Source organism: Gracilinanus agilis, chromosome 1 (genome assembly GCF_016433145.1).
Source record: "Gracilinanus agilis isolate LMUSP501 chromosome 1, AgileGrace, whole genome shotgun sequence".
Classification (NCBI taxonomy): Eukaryota; Metazoa; Chordata; class Mammalia; order Didelphimorphia; family Didelphidae; genus Gracilinanus; species Gracilinanus agilis.
The window spans coordinates 692,687,677-692,711,299 of NC_058130.1; the positions used below are offsets into that span (position 1 = coordinate 692,687,677).

At 36.0% G+C, this 23,623-nt stretch overlaps 1 protein-coding gene across 1 annotated transcript in view; it reads right to left on the reverse strand.

The window, feature by feature from the left end:
- COL22A1 (collagen type XXII alpha 1 chain) overlaps positions 1–23,623 on the reverse strand; it is a 506,948-nt gene that overhangs the window by 360,827 nt on the left and 122,498 nt on the right. The window contains exon 5 of the mRNA XM_044684460.1: positions 4,889–5,012. Within this exon, the coding sequence (XP_044540395.1) occupies positions 4,889–5,012 (124 nt within the window). The remainder of the gene's footprint in view (positions 1–4,888; positions 5,013–23,623) is intronic.

Here is a 23,623-nt window from a genome sequence, read left to right on the forward strand (position 1 = left end):
TGTATAAGAGACAGGAGAGAGAGAGAGAGAGAGAGAGAGAGAGAGAGAGAGAGAGAGAGAGAGAGAGAGAGAATAAGAATAAATATTAGAAGTAACAGTGTTGGTTCTTGATCTAGTAAAAATGGACTATTAGATTTCTCTTCAAGTCAAAGATGACAAACCAAAAATCAGGATGCCAAGTATTTTCTTTACCAAATTACAGCACCTAAAAATTAGAAGAGATCTCAGCAGTCATATAATATCTATACAAAAGGAATCCCTATTATGCCATACCTGAAAAGTGCCCAAATTCAAGTCCAAAGTTTTCTCTTCTGCTATGCCTTGAGAAGTGGGGGTTAGATGCTGACTCTACTTGAAATGGACTTAGGGTCAGGGAAGATGGCATGTTATTCCATGTGACAATTATATCCTCACCAACTTCCATCTTGTTTAAAAGTTGAGTATTAAGGTACCATCTCTTTCCAGGTTTATAGACTCGCAGAACTATAAAATATTATAGCTGGAAGGAAGCGACACACTCAGTATTAGCAATGGAAGGAACTACTGAGATCATTTATTTGAAACCTTGCTTGTTACTCATGAGAAAACCAAGCAAAAAAGTGACTTGGCTCAAAGTTATGGAATTGGTATCAGAGAAGACAAAATAGAAAGGGTAGTGGAAAGAGCAATGCAATGGGAGATAAGAGACTAATGGTGGAATCCACCACCATCATGTGGTCTTGAATAATTCAGGTAAGTTTTCTTAGTCTCAGTTTTCTGGATATGAAAAATGGGGATAAGGTAATCTTCCAGGTATTTTGAAGTTCCTAAGTTCCTCTAGGCTGTTACCTATATTTGACACTTTAATGTTTCCCAAGTTTGTGTTTTTTTTTTTCAGGACAACAACTCCTCATATTATATTGACACATTGTAATGTGTGCAAATATATGCACTATTATTCTCATTCCTACACAAAAGGCACCTGACATTCTTGAGAGGCAAAGTGATTTGTCCAATGTCAATTAGGTAGCAAGTGCTTACTCTAAGGTATGAACCCAATGCTCCTATTTCAAAGTTTATTGTTCTTTCTTAAGCAGGATAATTCTATGAGCTAAGAAGAGAACTCAGGTGTCCTGAATGTTCTTTCTTCCAGATGGCCAATGAAGAGGATATAACTGGAGAAAGCCTCAGCCATATCCTTTTTTTAATACTTCCCAAAGGGAAACATAGTGGCTCATAGAAGAATTTGGCATCTACCTTCCAAAAGCTCATTTTCCAGGTGAAGATAAAGGCAGATGACTGACTGACATATGGTTTGCTCATTAACTCTCTGAGCCAGGGGGATAACAATTTGGCAGAAAATGATATCTTTGATCACACACCAATTGGTTTCTGGGATGACTGTGATTACCAAGTTTCTCATTCCTCAATTAGAGGAGAGATGAAAATTACCCTCTCCAACCTATCAAGGTAGAAAGTCAAAAATTATTTAGAAAGGCACAAAGAAAATTAGCAATTGAAAAGTAAAACCAAAATGAAGAAATGAACAAAATAAAGATAGAATTATATTTGATAGAGGCAGAAATATTTAACTCAAAACACTCTGGGCCAAAGTTAGTGCATTTCATAATCTAGTATGGAAATAATTCTGGAGATGAGAGACCATTGCATGCATATAATTGTTTCTTCTGGGGAGGCGAAGGCTGGTATGTCTCTTAAACTCAGGAATCCTGAGCAGGAGAGCCTATCTGCACTAAGTATGGTACTAATATAGGAAGTGCTCAGGAGTTATCAGGGCCACTGTGCTACCTAAAGAGGGGTAAACCTGTCCAGGTGAGAAACAAAGCAGATTGAATTTTCTATACTAATCAGTGGCAATAGCACATTAGCTAAAGAACTGGACTTGAAGCTAGAAAAGACTCAAATTCAAATCTGGCCTCAGAACTAGCTGTGTGAACCTAGGCAAGTTACCTTACCTCTGCCTGCCTCAGTTTCCTTATCTGTAAAATTTGGATAACAATAGCCCCTATAATTGAAATTGTTTTGAGACGTTGTTGATAATATTCACTTTAAAAAACCTTAAAGCACTATATAAACACTAGCTACTACAATCATTATTAGCTCATGAGTATCTTTTGTACTTTCAATAATGGAGAAAAAGAGAACAGGAATGGAAAAGGAGGAAAAGTGAAGCATCATCAAAGCCAAACTTGGCCAGAGTCATTACAGCTGGGATAAGACTTTGTCATTTCCTGATATTTTGTTTTAAAGGGAGATATTCTTGAGTTTTGAGATCCGTTAAATTTCCTTTTCCCTCTGTCTGTAAAAGGCTCATTATGGTGAAACTGCCCCACTATCTGGTTTACACTTGCTCCTGAGTTCTTCTTGGGTTCCAGAGTATGAGCTCAGTATCCAAAGATTTTGAGCTAGAGAAATATTAGAGATCATCTGCTCCAACCTTCTTACTGAAATAAACTGAGAAAGAAGTGACTTTGCCTAAAGAGTGAAGTCCCTTGACCCATGAAATGCTTAGAGGCAATGAACAGAACTGTAAGAAGAGGAAATACAGAAGAATGGGACTGGATCAAGCTAAAATAGATCTCAGGATGCTCTTCCAAGTTCAAGTCAAAGAATTCATTGCCGGAAGCCATTGAGGCTGTGATGTTTAGCAAGGCTACTCACAAGCTCTGACAATCCAGCACGGCAGGTTGTCAGGAGGATGGAAATTCCACACTCAGTTTACCCTATGTGACTCTTTTTACAGTGACATTCACTTGTATTGAAACTATTGCAAACAATATCCTTATCCGGCTCAAAGGAGACACAGAAAAACAATACAGGTTCATGGCAAGAACAATCACAGCCACAGACTACCCACTATCCCAAAATAAACCCCTGTACAACTCCCTAGAGTATAGACATTTCCCCTAGAATCAGCCCAGCAAAAAAATAGCAGTTAGTGAGTTAATGCAAGTTTCTAAACTCCCCAGCAAGAAAATACCTGGCCTGAGTTTGTTCTCAAACTCCTACAGACCAAAGAAATAGTAAAACACAAGGAAAATAAGGGAATGACAAATTAGCACAGAATCACCCTACCAGAACTGCATTCTTATTAATCCTATAGCAGAAAGAACAGCATGGGAACAAAATTTGGACCAGACTGATATTATTGTATCTTATTAGATGCAATCAATTACCATTACTATCTCCTTGATTTATGATGGGAATGAATAGTATAATGTAACTATATACATGATATAATTAGTTAAAATAGAATTAACTATTATGCTTAGCTAGGAACTGATGTTCTAGTACCTTACGGATGGCTGAAAAGAATAAGTTCCAACTAAGCCAGGCCATAATGAATAATTCTTGACAAGCTTGCTTCTTTGTTTAACCACAGTAAGATAATTAGTAAATGCCAATCATGTGATGTTTCAAAAGTTAATATGTGATTTTGAATGTATGGGAAAATCAAAACCTGTATCATATCATAAAGAAAAAAGGGGTATAAAAATGAAAATCAGCAGATGGCATTAGAGAAAAACAGCCTCTGCAATTTGACTTGTACTCTGGCTCGTTTTCATTTCATTCTTCGCCACGCCATCCCACCTCCAAAGACCCATCAAAGCAAAGAGCAGGCTCTTCACAATTCATCAGGGTAAAAAATCCAAAGGACTGGGGAAAAGTATTAAATGGAGATAATCAATGGTCAAAGTTAGGAAAATCAGCATAGATTACAACAGAAAAAAACAGCACATGGCATGAAACAAAACAAAATATTAATGAATGTCAGTTTATCCCATACAATGTCTCCATTTGAGTAAACATCTTTTTTTTTTAAAGGAAGCAGCATGATATCCAAAAGAAAGTATTGTGTCCTGGGTAAGACCTGGCCTTGGATGCACAAAGACGTGTTTCACGTTTCCCCACTAACAGATACTAGCTGGGTCACCCATAACAAACACATCAGTTAATCTCCCAGGGTTCCAGGCAACTCACTAAAGCTTTTGGCACTAATCTGCATTGGTAGAGGAATTCCTCTTTTTGAGGTCCCTACATTAATGGTATCATCAGTATGATAAAAACAAATTTAAATGCTAAGCCATGTTCCTGTCTCTTAAGTTAAATTTGTATAGCCTCATAGATTCCTATGCCCGCACATAAATGCCAGTTCTCATGGCTGGGTCTTCTTCTATTAGATAAGATTTCTCTGATATTGTCTGTCAATTGATGCAGCTTCTCTTCAATGGTAAACATCATCTATTTTACATGTTTACCAGGCTGCTTAAACACTCATCAGGAAAATAAATACTTCATAATCATTAGGGGCCTCCCTACTTTATCACATTGAAAGGGTTCTGCTTACACAGCTAAAAGTATTAAATTCAGTCAATCAATAAATACATGAACATTTATTAAGCACCTAAGACATGCCAGGCATTGGGCTAAGTCCTGAGGTTACTAATAGAAGCAAAAGATAGTCTTTGCCCTCAAGGAGTTCACAATCTAATTAGGTAGGTGACAAACAAATATATTTAGGATAAATAGCAAATAAAATTAAGAGACTTTAGGAAAATCTTACTTTAAAAGATGAGCTTTTGGTGGGTACTTAAAAGAAGCTAGTGAGGCCAGTAGACTACAGGTACCAGATTCAAGCATCTAGACATTCAGTTTTCAAGTTTGTTTGTTTTTTCTCTATTTGTCCTTGCTCTACAGTCAAGAATCTGACCACCAAGTTAGTGCAATCAAATAATCCTGTGCTCTAACAACCAAGAAGTCTGATTCAGTCTTATCTCTGAATAATTGAATCTGGGAAATAGTTTTTAATGCATCAAAAGAAAGAAGGAAATAAGTGGTTCTCCAAGTGTGGGGTGATCAGACAATCGACCAAGGGATAATGTCATACCTGTGGAATTCCATATTTGTCAATGACTTGCCAGATATACCAATCTTCTCTTCGTGAAGTTTTCCTGAACCGGAAGGTAGTGACAAAGGCATATTCATCAGGTAAACCTTGTGGAAATACATCCCTAGAGGGGAACAAAGAGGGTAGACATGAAGGAAGATGCAAGAGGTAATAGTTGACCATACATTGAAGGTAAAGCCATAACATGACACAGCTTCTAGAAAATTTATTATAGTTTTAGGTCTTAGGTTAGGCATAATGTCCAGAAGAAGGGAAGTTATAATTCCACTGTATTCTGCCCCAGCCAGACTACATCGGTAGCATGGCATTCCAATTTTGAAACCATATTTTAGGTGAACTCTTAGAATTTCCTCATTTTGTATGTCTACAATTAGGAGCAATTTGGGCCATTTTATATATAGATACCCTAGATTTCTTCACTTGAGAACTATCTGTTCATATATTTAGGCCATTTATCAATTGACCTTTTTCTTATAAACTGAATTAGTTCCTTATGCATCTTAAAAATGAGAGTTTTATTAGATACTTGCTGCAAAGATGTTTTCCCAACTTTTTTTTCCTTTTTAATTTTAGCTTTATTGGTTTTATTTGTGCAAAAGCTTTTACGTTTCATTTAATCAAAATTATCCATTTTATCTTCTGTAATGATCTCTGACTTTTATTTGATCATGAACTTTTCTGTTATATTTAGATTATGTTTGATAATTTTTTTCAACATTTCTCTAGTTTTTGATTCTACCTCTTACATATAAATAATGGAACAATTTGGAGCCTATTTTTGTATAAGGTGAGTAGTGTTGGTCTAAATCAGTGGTTCCCAAACTTTTTTGGTCTACCTCCCCCTTTCCAGAAAAAATATTACTTAGTGCCCCATCACATACTATCACTGCCTCCTTACAGTTATTCACCACCCCCAAATGCACCTGTGGCCATCACCACTCCCCTGGATCACTGTAGCACCCACAAGAGGGCGGTGGCGCCCACTTTGGGAATCACTGGTCTAAATCTAAATTCTTTCATATTGCTATCCAGTTTTCCCAGAAGTTTTTGTCAAACAGAAGATCCTTATGTCAGGGGTTAGGATCTCTGGCTTTAATCAAATACTAGGTTATTAGTTATATTTGCTTCTATATGTTATATAACTAATCTGTCCCACTAATCTCTATATTTTTAAGTAGTCCAAATTGTTTTAAGAATTATTGTTTGAACTTATGACAAAAAACATTATTCATTTGCAGAGAAAGAACTGTTGAAGTCACAATGCAGATCAAAGCAACTATATTTCTCACTCTAGTTTATTTATGGTTTTATTTTGGGATTTTGGCTTCTTTGAGTACTCTCTTACAATAATGACCAATATGGAAGTATGTTTTGCATGATAATACATGTATAATCCAGATCGAATTACTTACCATCTCTGAGGGTGGGGAAGGAAGGCACAGAGGGAGGCAATTTAGATCTTATAATTTTGGAAAACATATGCTAAAAATTGTCATTACATATAATTGGGAATATATGGAAAAAAACTGCCTGAAAGTATCATTGATACAGTTTGAAAATTTGGCAGTAATAGGCTCCATTTATCTACATGTTTTTTTCATTATTGCTGTTAAGATTCTTTCATGATTTTTGACTTTCTATTTTGTCAAATTGGCAAAGGTGGCCCCCCAAAAGTGATAAATCTTGAACAGACTGTGGGAGAAAAACACACTGACACAGTCAGTCAATCATCATTTATTAAGCAACTACTATGAGCCAGGCTTTTTGCTAAGCATTAGGAATGCAAAAAGAGGCAAAAGACAGTCTCTTCCCTCAAGGGATTTACAATCTAGTTGGAAAAACAATATGCAAACAAATACATTGAGAATAAACAATATACAGGATAAATAGGAAACAGTGAAAAGGGAAAAAACACTGGAACAAAGTGGGATTGGAAAGGCTTCCTGTAGAAGATGAGATTTTAGTTCGAACTTAAAGGAAGTCAAGAAGTCAGCAGGCAGAGTGGAAAAGGGAGAGTTCCAGGGATGGGGGGCCAACCAGAGAGAAAATGCCTGGAGCTGAGAGATGAAGTATATTGTTCAAAGAACAACCAAAAAGCCAGGATATAGTAGTCTAAAAGGAGAAAAAAAGAGGGCCTGGAACAGAACCCTGAGGAATACCTGCAGGCATAGGTCCAAACACAGGTTTATTGAGTTAAATTTACTTCAGTTAATACTAGAAAGGGAAACACTTCTTGCTTTGAACAACTCAATTTCAGATAGAAAGAAAAGACTTAGAGTTTAAAGACTTCCAAATCCAATCCAATTCAATTCCATAAACTTTTCTTAAGGTTCATGTGTATAAAACTGTCTTAACCCCCATTGCCTAGCCCTTACCGCTCTTCTGCCTTAGAATCACCTTAGAATCAATACATAATATTGATTCTAAGGCAGAAGGGGTAAGGGTTTTATTTTAAAAAAAACTCTCTTAAGCACATAGATGAATTGGAGTCACTGAGAACTTCTCTAAGAGTCTTTTAAGAGGGAAGAGCTAGGTGACTCAGCGGATAGAAAGCCAGGTCTACAGACAAGAGGCTCTGGGTTCAAAAGACCCTTCCTAGCTGTCTGACCCTGGGAAAGTCACTTCCATTGTCCAGCCCAATCAGCTCTTCTATCTTAGAACCAATAGACAGTATTGATTCTAATATGGAAGATAAATTTTTAAAAAAGATACTAAGATAAAAATGAAGCTTAGCTTCTAGCAGAAGGATGAGACAGACAGATAGGCAGAATTCAAATTAGAATATAATAAAGGACCAGGAGAGATCCAGTAATGACTTCTGGCTGGGTTGAAGAAGAAAGGCTTTAAAGAAAGGACTGCTACCTGAGCTATACGATGAATGAAGGGAACAACTTTATTAGGTGTAGGGCCAGGCCATTTTACTTCTTTTTCCCATGGAGCAGACTCATACTGGAGAGCAGGATGATATAAGGGGAGGATCACCATAAGAGGCCAATCCAACCTTCAATATGATGTGAAAATAAATCTGCTGGATTAATTAGAACTCAGAAACCTTCAATTATACTCCATTACCTATTTTTTAAAAAAGCTAGAAATTCCAGGGCATGGCATTCAAGCATTTCTTCTTTCTGGCTCTACTTTGCTTGTCTCTCCTATCTCTGAACACTATTATATCAAAAATGGACTCCTCTCCATTCTCATCCCGACACTGCCCATTTCTGAATGGTTCTGTGGCATCTTTAATGCCTGGAATGGACTCTTCTCTTTATCACTGTCTGTTGAAGATCTTCCTCTTTTTAAGGTCAAACTTGTGTTGCACTTCACCAGCAACTCGGTACCATAGAAAATACACTGTTTCTGGATTCATTTGGACCTGGGTCCAAATCCAGCCTCCAACACTTACTAGTGTGACTTTGGGTGAGTCATTTAGCCTCTCTAGAGCTCAATTTCCTCATCTAAGAAAAAAAAAAAAAAGGAAAGGTTGAACTCAGCAGCATCTAATGGCCTTCCATATCGAAATCTGTGATCCTATGAGACATGAAACCCTCTACTTCCAACTATGCCCAACAATTCAATAACTATTTGTTAAGCATCTATCATGTACAATGATCTATACTAGACAGCTGGAGTTGGTCTCAGAAGTAGGTAAATTTTTATATATTTAATGTATATTATTATATAATGCCATCATGGGTACTTTTTAGCTAGGTGACCCTGAGCAAATAACTTAACCTCTGCCTGCTTAGTGTGGGTTTTAAAATGAATATATAATAACTAAAGTATTATATTTAATAAAGTTTATTAATAATAACTAAAGTAAAAAGCTACCTAAACCACCCAGGCTGCTTGTGAAGAAAGAGAGTAAAAGAGAAGGTGGCATTTCAGAACTTAAAAAAATTATGTGAAGATGCAAACTTTCTAGGTAATACAGAAAGTAATTTTGGGTAATGTAATATTAGGGGTTCAAGATATTTCTAACTATACATTAGATTTCTTCATCTGAATACAGGGATAGCAATAGCATCTACCTCCCAGATTTGTTATGAAGATAAAATGAGATAATAATTTTTAGAGCATTTTGGTATCCTATGATCACTCCATTATTATTGCCAAGAAAACCCCAAATGGGGTCACAAAGGGTCAGACCCGACTGAAAATGACTAAAAAGCAACAAAATGTGCAGTATTATCAGAAGATACTAGTGATATGAAGGTGAAGAATCTCAGCTTATTACTAAGCCAAGTGTGAAATTGCTTTCTCTTCTTCCTCAAGTTCTTCAGACTACTTTGTCTGGATTCCTCCTTTGCACATCTTTCATTCTCCCATATATCAGATTTTTTTGTCAAATTTTGTCAAATTCATTTGTCTTTTATCCCATTAGAGAGTATGCCCCTTGAGAGCAGGACCAGAATTGTACCCGTCTCCTTCAGCGCTGAGCAGACTGCCTTAAACATGTGTTGATCTAAACTGAATTGAATTGGAGAACATCCACAGGACTTCAACCAGCATGCTGAAGAGGCTTCAAAATCAAACCACATGATCATTTAGCTCAGACAAGAGAAGCCTAAAGCAAGACAGGATCAGTGTTTTCGAAAGCTGTTATAGAGAAGAGGTATTAATCTTACTTCTGCTTGGCCCACAAGAAGCAGAATACAGAGCAATGGGCGAATATTTTCTGGAAGAAGATTTAGACTTGATATAAGTACACATTTCCTAACAGTTAGAGTTATCCAAAGGTGGAAAGACCTGCTTGGAGAGGCAATTGCATTAGCCTTCATTAGTAGTCTTTAGGTAAAAATTACATGGCCACTTGTCTATTGACAGAGGGCTAATTCTGTTTCCAATTCTGAGATTCCTTTATTATGTCAATGGTCCCAGCTTTTTTTGGGAAAAGGAGGCAGACCCTAGGGATAAGGGTATGGATTAAGAGTCAACATGCATGTCAAAAACGCTTATTTTGTATCAAGAACTGTACTAAGTGCTTAAAATAAAAAAGAAAAGCAAAAAAAAAAATCCCTGTCCTCAAGCTATTCCCAGTCTGATAGGAGAGATGACAAATTGCCATCTATGTAAAAATAAGATATGGAGAAGATACATTGAAAAAACTCACCAAAGGGAGGCCAACAGAAGTGCGCTTGGTAAGGGTAAGGAAGGCAGCTTGCAGAAGGTGAAAGGAGATTCAAAAGCTATTCAGCATTTTCACTATTGAATAACCAGGCCAACCTCTTCTTAAATGCCAGTTATTAGCATTTTGCAGAGGTCAGTTTCTGTGGTCTTGACTTCATTCCAGCTGGGTTAGGTTATATCTCAGCACCCAGAATGCAGTCTTAGTAGGCATTTAATGAGTATTTATGTAATGAAAGATGCATTCTCCTCGGGGGATGTGTAAAACATTTCTGTCTTCCCAAATGTTACTTGTGATAAGATCTGATTTGCCTGCCAGGCAGCAAAAGTTCTCTCCAAACAGCCATTTACCTGACTTCCAGGGACAATCAAGAATAAGGTTTTCTTTCCTAAGTCCACCTGGTCTCCATATCAGAGAACTGGGTCCTAAGTAGGGCTTAGCAGTCAGTCACTGGAAGAGAAATTATTTAGACAGACAAACCAGACTCTAATTTAAACATTCTATTCTATTCTCTAATTAAACATTCATTGGAGACCTGATAGTATAATGTAGTGATTCCCAAAGTGGGCGCCACCGCCCCCTGGTGGGTGCTGCAGCGATCTAGGAAAGCAGTGATGGCCACAGGTACATTTATCTTTCCTATTGATTGCTATTAAAATTTTTTAGAAATTAATTTCCAGGGGCTCTAATTAATATTTTTTCTGGAAAAGGGGAGATAGGCCAAAACAGTTTGGGAACTACTGGTAATGAATCTAAAACAGCAGTGTAAGGGACCCTCAGAAAACAGGGTCCAATTCTAAATACATCCTGGATTTCTATGGGACCTTAGGCAATTCATTTTACCTATTCTGTGCCTCTAAAGCCAGAGTTCTTATCTTTTATTAAGTCAAGGCCCCTGCTGAACAACTTATATGATGGCCCCTTCTCAGAATGATACTTTAAAATACATAGTTTAAAAAAAAACACATTAAGTGGAATTATAAAGGTAATCAATGCTGTTTAATACAATTATTCAAATAATGCTTTTAAGCAAAATTAAAGGTGTATTAGTGGAAATTTGGGGTTCATCGAGCTTTAATATTTAGATATATGATATAAACTTCCTGTGGATGTTTAGGGGACTTGGAAACTACATTTCCTATGATTCCTCTTATGGAGGAAGTGTGATTACATAGACATAGGTATAAGTCTCCTGATGTGATTGGGAGATGTTCTCTTTTCTTACAAAGCAGCCAGGTGGGCAGAAGGTAATGGCGGGTGATCTTAGCAGGCAAGTGACCTTCTTAATTACCTACCAATATGGCTTTAAATAAACTATTAATACTTTTAATATCCACCTATATCAATATTATTCGTAACAGTAATGGGTTAAGACCTGTGCAAAAGTAACATTCTACATTAGGTCAATTTAGTTTCTGTCCCTTATGCCTGGTATTGAATTCCTTTCTCATTGCTGTCCCTTAGAATACCGAGTTTCCTTCAAAATGCAAATAAAATGCAAACTCCTTGATCCTCCATGAGCTAGTACCTTCCTACTACAAAATTATCTTTTAAAATGTGTCTCTTTGTATCTACCTATGTGTATTCCTACTTCCCTTAATAGAATGTGAGCTCTTTGAAAGCAAGGAATATTTCATTTTTGTCTTTGCATCCCAATGATTAATACAAGGTCTAGCACACAGTAGGAACTTAATATATTCCTGCTGATTAATTGATATCTGACAAGTTGTCTTCTAAAACTCATCTCACTTGTCAAAAGGCATTGAATAAGTGCTTACAGTTTAGCAGGCACTAAGCTAAGCAATGAGAATATAAATACAAGTAGAAAGAGAGAGCATGCCTTTAAGGAATTTATATTTAAATTAGAGAAGGTGATGCTTAAAAAGGGGTTAAAAAGGGGGTAGGGAGAGAGAGGAGAGAAGTTAACCATCCAGGCTCCCCAAGGAAAAAGAAGCTTAGAGATTCAGGAGTGGAGATCAGAGTTGAATGAAGGAGTGAACATGGCCATCCAGGGCACTTTCTTTAAAATGGCATTTCTAAGAGGAAATGATCAATGAGAGAAAGGGACCTCAGGAACAGAGTGATATCCCAGGGTAAGAAGGCTTTAACATTCCAATATTCTATACTAGAATGAACCTTACTTCTAGACTTGGTACTTTTTATTCAATGTTTTAAAAATCTGTTTTCTAAGGTCTTTCCAGCCCCAATAATCTGTGTCCTAATTTCTCCTATTACATTTTTTAACTGAAAAAAAAATTTACTTGTTTGTTACAGTAAAATTCTCAACGCTCTCCTTCCCTTCCCTTCCCAAAACCTTTTACATTTTATATAGTAGGTGTTTAATAAATTCTTGTAAATAGATAAGATATAACTAGTTCAACAAATAAAAATATGTAATTTCCTTCAGATAATTTTTTATAATTCCTCTAACTAGTAACAGACAGCATATAGTTGTTTCTTTTATCTCTACTGATCTTATCATGTGTGTGAGTATGGTATATTTATTAATGTTAGTGTTTTATCCTTCTGTGAGGACAGGAACAATTAATGCTTTAAATTCTTAATCTCCCCTGGCACCTAACCCCAGCTCTGTATACAGTAGGCACTCAAAAGAGTATTTTTGAGAAATAGAATCAAAATAGGATACACATAAATTATTCTAATATGAGCTAGAAATTGGCAGAAAAGGCTCCAGGGAATTTTTTGGTACATAGAAATTCCTAGAGGAATCAAAAAGGAGTAAGGATTATTTTCAACTTCTTGAGAGACTTTACCAGTTCTATACTCTTCTCCCTTTTCTTCACTTAACAATCATTGAAATTCAGGCACTCTTTAATCTTTGCTTCCACTGTAGTCATAAGCACTCCATCTCTTTATTTATTAATTTAATAATTAATTCATCCATTCATTTATTTGGTTATTTGTCCAAGTATTTGTTTATTCGCTCATCTACCTAGCCATTTAATTAATTAATTTTGTCATTTTATTTTCCCCTGATCTTACTGGGAAGGAATCTGTCTTTATTATAGACAATGCTGACTCTTAGTTTTAGATAGATACTACTAATCATGTTAGGAAAGATCTATTTATTTCTCAGCTTTTTAGTTGATTCTCTGTGGAAAACTTCCACTTATACCTCTTTCCCTGCCATTCCTGCTCCTGAAAACTTCCCCCAAGTTCAGCCCTACCCCTGGTGGTAGTGGTAGTAGCAGAGGACTTATTCTAGCTGTACTTGCTTTGGGCTACATTTGCTTCCCCCTCAGAAATATAGATACTTCTCAGCTTCCAGAGGAAGTCACTTCCAGGCTTGCCCCTCCAATAGCAAACCTACCTTCTCAATCTAGAACTCTCATGGAGGCCTCAGGGAGACCTTCAAGTTGCTCCAGCCCCATCCCTATCATCAGAAACTTGCCCCCAGCTCAAAAATTGCTAGGTAGGGTTCTGGAGGTGGCCCTATTTCCCCTGGGTCTTATATTTTTATAACTTAGGAAAGGAATTTAATAATAATTACCAACAGTCTTCAGAGTCACCTCATCTCTGTGAGTTGTAGTTTCCTAATGATGATAATAATATAGGTACTTTCATAGGTACTATGAGAAAAGTGTATTAAAATTTTTAAGGTGAATAATTATGTTGTGCATGTGAAATGTTATAGACATCTATTCTATGTTAAACTGTATATTTATAAATATTCAATATTAAATCTAGAATTTAGACCATAATAATAATAATTGTTATTACTGATGTGAGATGCTGGGAATAATGGAAAGATTTGTCCTTAAATTCAAAAAAACACTCTCAGCCAGGATAGTGTACAAGCAGCAGTGAAGCTGAAACTTCCCAACATCCTCCTCCCAAGAACTTTAAAATAACTCCTCAAACCAAATTTTGGAGCAGCAAAGCCAACCAAAGGTCTAGGGAAGACATTATTGCTGCTTAAGACAATTTGGGTGATCCTCAGGAGAGGTCTGTGACATCAGGGTGGGAACTAACCCAGAGTATAACAAAAGGACCAAATAGTTGTGACTACAACAGCAGCAGCTTTGGGATTTCTCAGTTCAAAGATGGTAAAGGAGTCAGAAAAATGGACAGAAAGGAATTAAACGGGATCCTTTGCTGACACTAGGAGCAACAGACACTGATTGGCAACTTTGTCACCCATACTCACTTCTTGGTGGCTGTTTCAGGGCAGGGAAGGATGCTTGGAGTCAGAAACAAGAGTAAAAGAAACTTGTGCATAGTTCCAGAGCAGAAGAGAGTCCTAGCAAGGCGGATACAGGGAACCTAGTCATAGCTCCAAGACTAAGAAGAATGTTTATAGTGGCAAAGGATGAAGGCAGTCTCCCTTAGTAATGACCAGAGTGGAGACCTAAGATTAGTGACCATACTTCTTTCCAGATCTAGATCAAATTGTAAGCACCAAAAAATTGAAAGCTCCTAGAATGAACTCTTTAAATCACAACATGGAAAACCCTGAAACTCGGAACAGTGCCTATCTACTCCCAGATGAGCAGAGTCCAACTTTTATATAGTTAAAAGTCAAGAAATAAGCAAGCAACAATAAATATAACTTGAGCAGAAAAAAAAAACAAACAAACAAACAACTAAGAAGACAATAATGTAAAAATAGCTACATATAAAGCTTCAAAGGAAAAAGGCTAACTAGACCAAAGTCCAACAAGAATTTCCAGAAAACTTAGAGATGAGTAATAGAGGAAAATTTAGGAAAAGAAATGAGTTATGTAAAAAGATGCTCCCTAAAATACTGATGAAAATAAACTCCTTAAAAAAAGAAAGAATTGGCCTAAGGGTAGAAGAGGTACAATTAATCCATTGAAGAAAATAACTCCTCAGAAATAAGAAAAGGCTAAGTAGAATAGGAGATACCAAAAAAATCACTAGAGAAAATAATTCCATAAAAATTAGAATTGGGTGAGTGGAAATTAATCATTCCTTGAAACATCAAGAAACAGTTAAACAAATTCAAAAGAATGAAAATGTAGAAGTAAATATGAAATATCTCAGCAGAAAAACAACTGATCTAGAAAATATACTGAGGAGAGATAATTTAAGGATTAGGTAGCTAGGTGGCAAATGTATAGAATGCCAGGTCTAGAGTCAAGAAGGCTTCTCTTTCTGAGTTCAGGTCTGACCTCAGACACTTACTAGTTGTATGATCATAGTTAAATCATTTAACTCTATATACCTCATTTTCCTCATCTGTAAAGCGTAAAAGAACTGGAAAATGAAATTGCAAACTACTTCAGTATCTATGTCAAGAAAATCCCAAAAGGGGTCATAAAGAGTCAGATATAACCGATAACAACTGAATCCCAAAACTACTAGGGAAGCTAGGTGGAATACTGGATAGAGTGCCGGATCTGGAGTCAAAAAGACTCCTCTTGTGGGCCTTGGATGGCCTGTGGCCAAGACACTTGACCCTATTTGCCTCAGTTTCTCATCTTTAAAATAATAAGCTGCAGAAGGAAATGGGAAACCACTCTAGTCTCTCTGCTAAGAAAATCCCCAAAAGGGTCATAGACACAACTGAAACTGATTAAACAACAACAATAACAAAATTAAGAATTATTGGTCATGATTAAAAAAAACAACACAACAAACCTACCATTATATTCCAAAAAATTAAAGAAAAACTACCCTAGTATCTTAGATCTAAGAGTAAAAGAGATATTGAAAGAACCCACCAATCACCTTACAAAAGGGATCCCAAAATGAAAACTCCCAGGAATAATACAGCCTAATTCTAAGGCTCCTAGTCAAGGAGAAAATACTTTAACCAGAGAGAAACAAATCAAATATCATAGAATCATAATCAGGATCACATAAGACTTGGCAGCTTCCCTGGAAAGACATAAAGAAACTGATACAGAGTGAAATAAGCAGAACCAGGAGATCATTATATACAATAACTGCAATACTGTGGAATAATCAAATTTGATAACTTTGCTACTAAGAGCAGTACAATGATCTAGGACAGTGATGGGCAAACTACGGCCCCCTGAAATGCTCTATCCAGCTACTAGACATTATTCCTAATCTGATGAATACAATGAGTAGGATACAATACAATGAAACTGCAAAAGAGTTGCCTTAGAAACAGACTGACAGATGAACATTTCCTTTCCTTTGGCCCCTTCTTTAAAAACTTTGCCCATCACTGATCTAGGACAATTCTGAAGACTTATGAAAAAGAATGCTCTCTATCTCCAGAGAAAGCACTGTTGGAGTAGAAATGCAGATGAAAACACATAATTTATCACCTTTTTATTCAGGTATATGTTTTGGAGTTTTGGCTCTATAAGATTATATTCTTATGAAAATAAATAATATTGAAATATGTTTTGTGTGATAATACATGTATGATAACCCAGATTGAATTGATTGTCAGCTCCAGTAGAGGAGAGGAAAGAAGGGAGGGAAACAATAAAGATCATGCATCTTTGGAAAATTTATGTGGAAGTTTGTTATTAAAATTAAAATTTTTAAAATAAAAAACTATTAAAAAATTTGGCATCATCCATGTTAAAGTAGCAGGGGGCTTAGAACATTATGTTCTGAAAGACAAAGTAGCTAAGGTAACAGCCAAGAATAAAGCACCCAGCAAAAGTGAATATAATCCTTCCCAGGAAAGAAATAGATATTTAATGAAATAAAGGACTTTCAGGCACTCCTAATAAAAAGACTAGACTGAATAGAAAATTTACCATTCAAACACAAGACTTAAGAGAAGCTTAAAAATGCCATGCCATAAGAAATTAAAAACAGGTTAATTTTGGAAAAAACATGGAAAAACCTCCATGAAATTATGAAGAGTGAAATGAGCAGAACCAGAAGAACATTATATATAGCAACAGAAATATTGTTTGAAGAATGACTTGTGCATGTAAATCTCCAGATAAAGAACTAATAAACAGACATAAGTAGGACATAGTTTTATACACACACACACACACACACACACACACACACACACACACACACACATACACATTCTCTTCTAATGGGAGGAGAGGAGGGAAAGAGGAAGTTAACTGAGTATTTTAATGTTAAAAAATTAAATTAAAAAAATAACCATCAGAGACTCAATAAATTGTTTATATTCCTATGTGGGAAGATAATATTTTTATCATTTTACCATTAATAGAGCAGTTAAAATGAGTCTATTGTGGGGGGCGGGGCAGCTGGGTGGCTCAGTGGATTGAGATTAGGCCCAGAGATGGGAGGTCCTGGGTACAAATCTGACCTCAGATGCTTCCTAGCTGTGTAACCCTGGGCAAGTCACTTGACCCCCATTGCCTACCCTTACCACTCTTCTACCTTGGAACTAATACACAGTATTGATTCCAAGATGGAAGGTAAAGGTTTAAAAAATAATAATAAAATAAAATAAGCAGTCTATAGGAAGGACTAGTACTTCTTGTATAAGTGTTTGTTAATCCTTTTTTGGAGCTGTTCATCTACCTTTGACATGTCTATTTTTCAGCCAGCTCTCATCTGTGTCTCTGAGAAGCTATAATATGCACAGTGGCTACATCCTGGTAAAACCATCTCAACAGATGGGCTAAATCAGATTAAGGGTAACAGAACAAACATATGAAAATTTTCCCAAGTGAAATAGGCAGATGAGAATAGTTTGATCCAATGGCCACCATTAAGGACACTGGAGCAGACCCTGTGGATCACATATAACTTGATCAGATATGGAAGATGCCAAGGTCATTCCCTGCATTCTGGGTCATCACAAATCATCCTGACTTTTGTCTTGTCACTGGACTTTGATGATTGAAAGAGAGAGTGAGGCTGATGGAACTTTGTGTAACTCTACCTCAATTAAATCCAATTTACATGCAAGTCAAGACAGCACTCTGTGATGTCATTAGTCATCTTCAAAATTCAGGATGATCAACAATATAGCTAGATGTCATGGGAGTAAATGGATTATACTGGGATAATCTCCAAAAATAAAATAAAAGTTGTGAAAGAGGCATTCATTGGGAGGAGGGAGGCAGTTGGGTATAGAAATCTTGCTTATCCCAAAGGGAAATACAGTCTTTTGAGGATGAGCAGGATAAAAAGAAATAGAGAAGGAAAAAGCAAAAGAAAATAAGAAAGAGAAATACACAGAACTCTTAAGTGAATAAGAATGAGACGCATTTGTCCATCAATTGGAAGTGGGCATCATAATGCATTAGAAACCAAAATCCAACATTTTGTTTACAAAAGATACTCTTGAAATAGAAAGACACACACAGAGTTAATATAAAGGACAGGGACAGAATATATTATGCTTCAGTTGAAGTAAAAAATGCAGAGATAGCAATAATGATCTCAGAAAAAGCAAAAGCAAAAAATAGACCTAATTAAAAGAGATAATCAGGGAAACTACATTTTGCTAAAAAGTACCGTAGACAATGAAGTAATATATTAAAAAAATTATAGCAAGTTTCTCTGATAAGGATCTCATAGAGAAATGACATAACTTTATAAAATTAAAAGCCATTCCCCAAAGGATATGAAAAGGCAGTTTTCAGAGGAATTTAAATAAAATGGACAGGGAAGTAATGTCACTTGCTTAAGTTCTCATAGCTAATTAATGCCAGTTAAGTCTTTCATTACTATTGATTGGAGAAATGCAAATTAAAACAACTCTGAGGTACCAACTCACACCTATCAGAAATGACAATTGCCAGAGAAAATGAGGGAAAATAGTTACAGTAAAAAGCTGTTGGCAGCATTGCGAACTAGTCCAATCATTCTGGAAAACAATTTGGAACTACGCCCAAAAGAGTTTCAAATTGTTGGACACCACAACTAGATCTATATCCCAAAGAGACCAAACAAAAAGGAAAAAGACCTTCACAATCAAAAATATTTCCTTCATCTCTTTTAGTGATGGCAAAGAAGTGGAAATTGAAGGGATGTTCATTAACTGAGGAATAGTTGAACAATTTTTGGCTTATATTGTAATAGAATATTATATACTATAAGAAATGACAAATGGAAGAAGTTTCAAGAAAAATATGGCAATACCTATATGAACGGATGAAAAGCAAAGTGAGAATAACTGAGAAATCATTGGACAGAGTCATAGCAATCGTAATGATGATCAAACCTGAAAGATTCGGCTACCGTGGTCAATACAATGATCCAAGGCAATTCCAAAGGACAAATGCTATCCACCTCCAGTGGGAGAACTAACTAATCCTGAGTGCAAAATGAAGTATAATATTTTAACTTTTTAAAATATAGATAATATGGAAATGTGTTACATTATTTACCATGTAAAACTGACATCATTTTGCTTTTCTTCTCATTGGGAGGAAGGAGAGAATCTGGAACTCAAAACTTAAGAAAAAAAGAATGTTAAAAATAAATAATAAATTTTTTACAAAGTCAGGATGATCTTGGTTCAAATCTTGCCTCTAATACACCTGGTCTGGACAATACTGGGAAATTCACTTAAAGTCTCATTGCTATAGATAATGTAAGAATAAAAAATGCAAAGTTGCTGATATATATTGGTAGAGGGACTTTTCTCACTAGAAGCACCCTACCACCAATAAAGGCACATGTCCAAAACCTATGCCTATTTCTATTGTTGATGTCTTGTTTTAAAGTTTAGAGTGCTTTCAATAATTTATCAGACTTGATACTCAAAATAACTTTATGAGAGCAAACTGAAGGTCAAAGAACTTTAATCATTTTTCTGAGGTTACCCAGCTAATGATGAGAGAACAGAGACTAAATTCTGATTCTTAAATCTACAGTTCTCCCCATTATTTCATAGAAACCTCTCATCCAATAACAACATATAATCTGAAACTCAATATATAATTTTCCATTATTGATTACAGTGTTTTATTTTAGTTTGTATTTTATGGGTATAAATTTCCTCAACATTTTTGGAAGGACCCTAGAAAGCTGGAGTATATACAGAGAGAAGTGACCATGATGGAGACGAATCCAGAAATTAGGTCAATGAAGATGTGTTGAGGGGACTGGGGATGCTGGCCTGAGAGAAGAGAAGAATGAAGGGGCATGGAGATTAAAAATGGAGAATAATAATTATATTCAAATACTGAGAAGACTTCTTTACATAGATAAGAAAGTACTGCCCCTTTGATTTGTAATGTTTGCTGAAACGGGCAGAAAATAAACTTCTGGATTAAAAAAAGTGAAATCAATTTTCGAAGCACCTAAAGTATTGGCCCTGTCATATGTGAGCAATTTGGTTGCTGAAAAGATAGGGGAAAAGAAGTCAGTGCATTAAAATATGTAAATTCATTTGTGAAAAACACAATTTTCTCTTAAAATGTGAAAGCAGATTATTAGAAAATCAGATTCAGATCTGCCCCTCGGAAGAATGATTTGAAGAGATCTTTCTGAGGATAGAGATATGAAGTTTAAAAACATTTTGGTCCCATAGCTCAATTGTATATTTTGTCTGTAGAGTATCAGAGCTTAAAACTCACAAAGTGATGAATCACATAAAATTGTAGATACCATTGGGAATGTTAAATGAGGGTTTGTTTCATAACTAAGAGAAAGGTGAATTTAAAATTTTTCAAATCCTTAAGGGAAACCTGAGTCACTAACCATCCATCAGGAGATTGCGATATGAGACATTGGAAGAAATAATGAACCCAAAAAGAAAATATTTAAAAGAATATGCAGGAGGAGTTAGAATCATAAGTAAAGTAGTTAAGAAAGAAGCATAAATTGAGCATGAAGACACAAGCAGGAGTCAGAAAATCAGAAAACAGAAATGTTTCAGGTGCTGAGCTGGGGAGCCTGTTGATTTGAAAAGAAGCATTAGTTTGTGGGCTCGATGAAGAAAAATCCTGGAGTCCATTGATTGGAAGAAGGCAGAATGCTACTATAGTTTGCTACAGTTTGAGATGTGAAACCAGTAATGATTACCTGATTAGTCTCAGACTCCTCATCTCTGGTTTGGGAGACAAGGGGAAAAAAAACGTAAGAGAAAAGGCAAGCTTTGCAGCAATTTTGCAGGGTAGGGTTGCAGGGTAGAAATTGATTGAATGACGCAGCATCATTTTCAGTGAAAAGCTATTTAGATCTATTTGTATTACCCTGAGAGTCAACCTGAAGAGACTTGCAGGCTTAAAGAAACTGCTCATCACTGTATTAGCATAACACTGGCTCAGCACCCTTTTAAGAATGATTATAAATTTTTAAAGCTTCCCTTGTTTCATCAATCCCAGAGCAGGAGTGGATTGGAATTGCCTAGCAGTGTGGAGTAGGAAGGGAATAGCTACCAGAGAAGCAGCTTTGTGGGTGGGTAGATTTTTCTCCATCATCCCATGGATATCATAGTCTATAGTATGGAGAAAGTATGAGTAGCCTCAAGTCCATAATAATTCTTTTGTTACTCTTGTACCTCTCTATTAGATTTCTTCATATGTCATTTCTCCCTTCAGACATTTTATATATATATATATGTTTATATATATGTGTGTGTGTTATATGATTACATATATGTGTGTGTGTTATACATATACATACATACATAGATACACACACACACACACACACACACACATATATATATAATTTGTGGAAGAAGTTGTTCCAAGTTTATATGTGAATTTTGAAGTATTATTTCACTTCCCTTATATTGAGTAACTTTGATGTAAAAATCATTTTGGCTCTCACCCTAAAACATTTAAGTAAATGTCATGTTTAAATGCTAATGCAGATTGTTTATATAAGAATAGGAAGTATACTTTGCATTTGCAAGAGAGATCCAAAATCTTCTGTAGGATTCCAGAGAAGAGTAGGCTTAATGGATAGAGATCAGTAAGAGACACTGCAGGAAAAGGAAAAGATTTCTTAATATTAGAGCCCTCTAGAAATGGAATAGGAAGATTACAAAAAGAAGTGGCGTTTCTCATTAATAGATATCTTCAAATAGAGAGAATGGAAGACTTTCTATCCGAGATGCTACACTGAAGAGTCAAGTATTGGGAGATAGGTTGGGCTAGAAGATTCCTAATTTCCTTTCACAATTTGTTAGGATATTGTGTATATTAAGAAAATGTGTCTTTTCTTATTTTCTTATGCTCTCTCTGCCACACGAATTCCTCTCTTACTAAATGGACAATCTTTATGAGTTGTTATGAAATAGAGAGATAAATGAATGAATGAGTTAAGCAAATAAAGAAATGAATGAATAAATAAACAGCATCTTTCATTGTTGGGCAACCTTCTGATTCTCAAATGATGGTTGGTCCTCAAATGATATAATTCAGTGGTTCCTAAACTTTTTTGACCTACCGCCCCCTTTCCAGAAAAAATATTACTTAGCCCCCGGAAATTAATTTTTTAAAAATTTAATAGCAATTAATAGGAAAGATAAATGTACCTGTGGCCATCACCACCTCCCTGGATCTCTGCAGCACCCACCAGGGGGCGGTAGCGCCCACTTTGGGAATCGATGTTATAATTCCTTACCCAGTCATATAGGAAGTCTTTCTACTTTGATAGAACCTGTAAATATTTGATAACATAACCTCTTAAGAAGGCTGAGTTATCTCCATACCATGATGTGATATCAGAAGAAGACTCAAGAGGATATCTCTTATTTTGAATATAGGGAAATAGAGGTCCTAAGGTGTGTTATAGGATAGCCTTCTTATTCCAAATCATATGGTCATTCCTTTGTACCCTTATCCTATTGGGAGAGTAATGGAGTTAAAATCAGAATTTCTCAGTAGGATCCCAGTTGGATCCTGGATCTGATCTGAACTCCATGACCATAACCATCTTTCTGGTCCTCAGTACTCTCAAATATAAAATGGAGATAAAAATGCATTTTTGTTAAAGTGTTTTGTATACCGTACAGGGATAGAAAATGCAAACTAAGCTGCCACTATAGACAAGAAGAAACTATTTACCCAAAGGGGAGGAAAATAGTACAATCACAGATGGAGAATTCAAAGGGACGTTAGATATGAGATAGCCTATCCTCTTTATTTTATAATTGAGGGAAATGAGATGTTAAGTGACCTGTCACAGGTCATAAATATATTAAATGACAGAACTGGATTTGATGTACTCCTGTACTCTGATGCCAAATACTCTTTCCTTTGTGCCAAACTGCTTATCCATGGAACCATTTTGTGGAGTAGTCCAAAAGGACTACTCGAGAAATAATATTCCCAATTGAGGTATTTCTTCTGCTCAAAGCCTTTAAAATCTCATATTTTATTCTATTAGACTCAACTAGCCACCTATTAGGCCGAGAAAAAATAATGGGAAACCTTCAGTCATCATCATTCTTCTTCCTAAATCATAGTCTCTGCCATGCTCACCTATTTTCTCCTGATGCACGAGGAACCCATTGGTCATCATCTAAGAAACAGCTTCACTCACAGAAATAATGAATCCTCTCAAGCTAGCTCTTTGGTCTCTTGGTCAGAGACACACAGCAGGTGCCAAATTACAAAGGGGAAAGGGGAAAAGCTGAGTCAGCTACCTGAGAGACCAAAGTGCTTAGAATGATTTAAAGGTGGTTATCAGAGGCCAGGCAGGTGTTAAGCAAACAACTG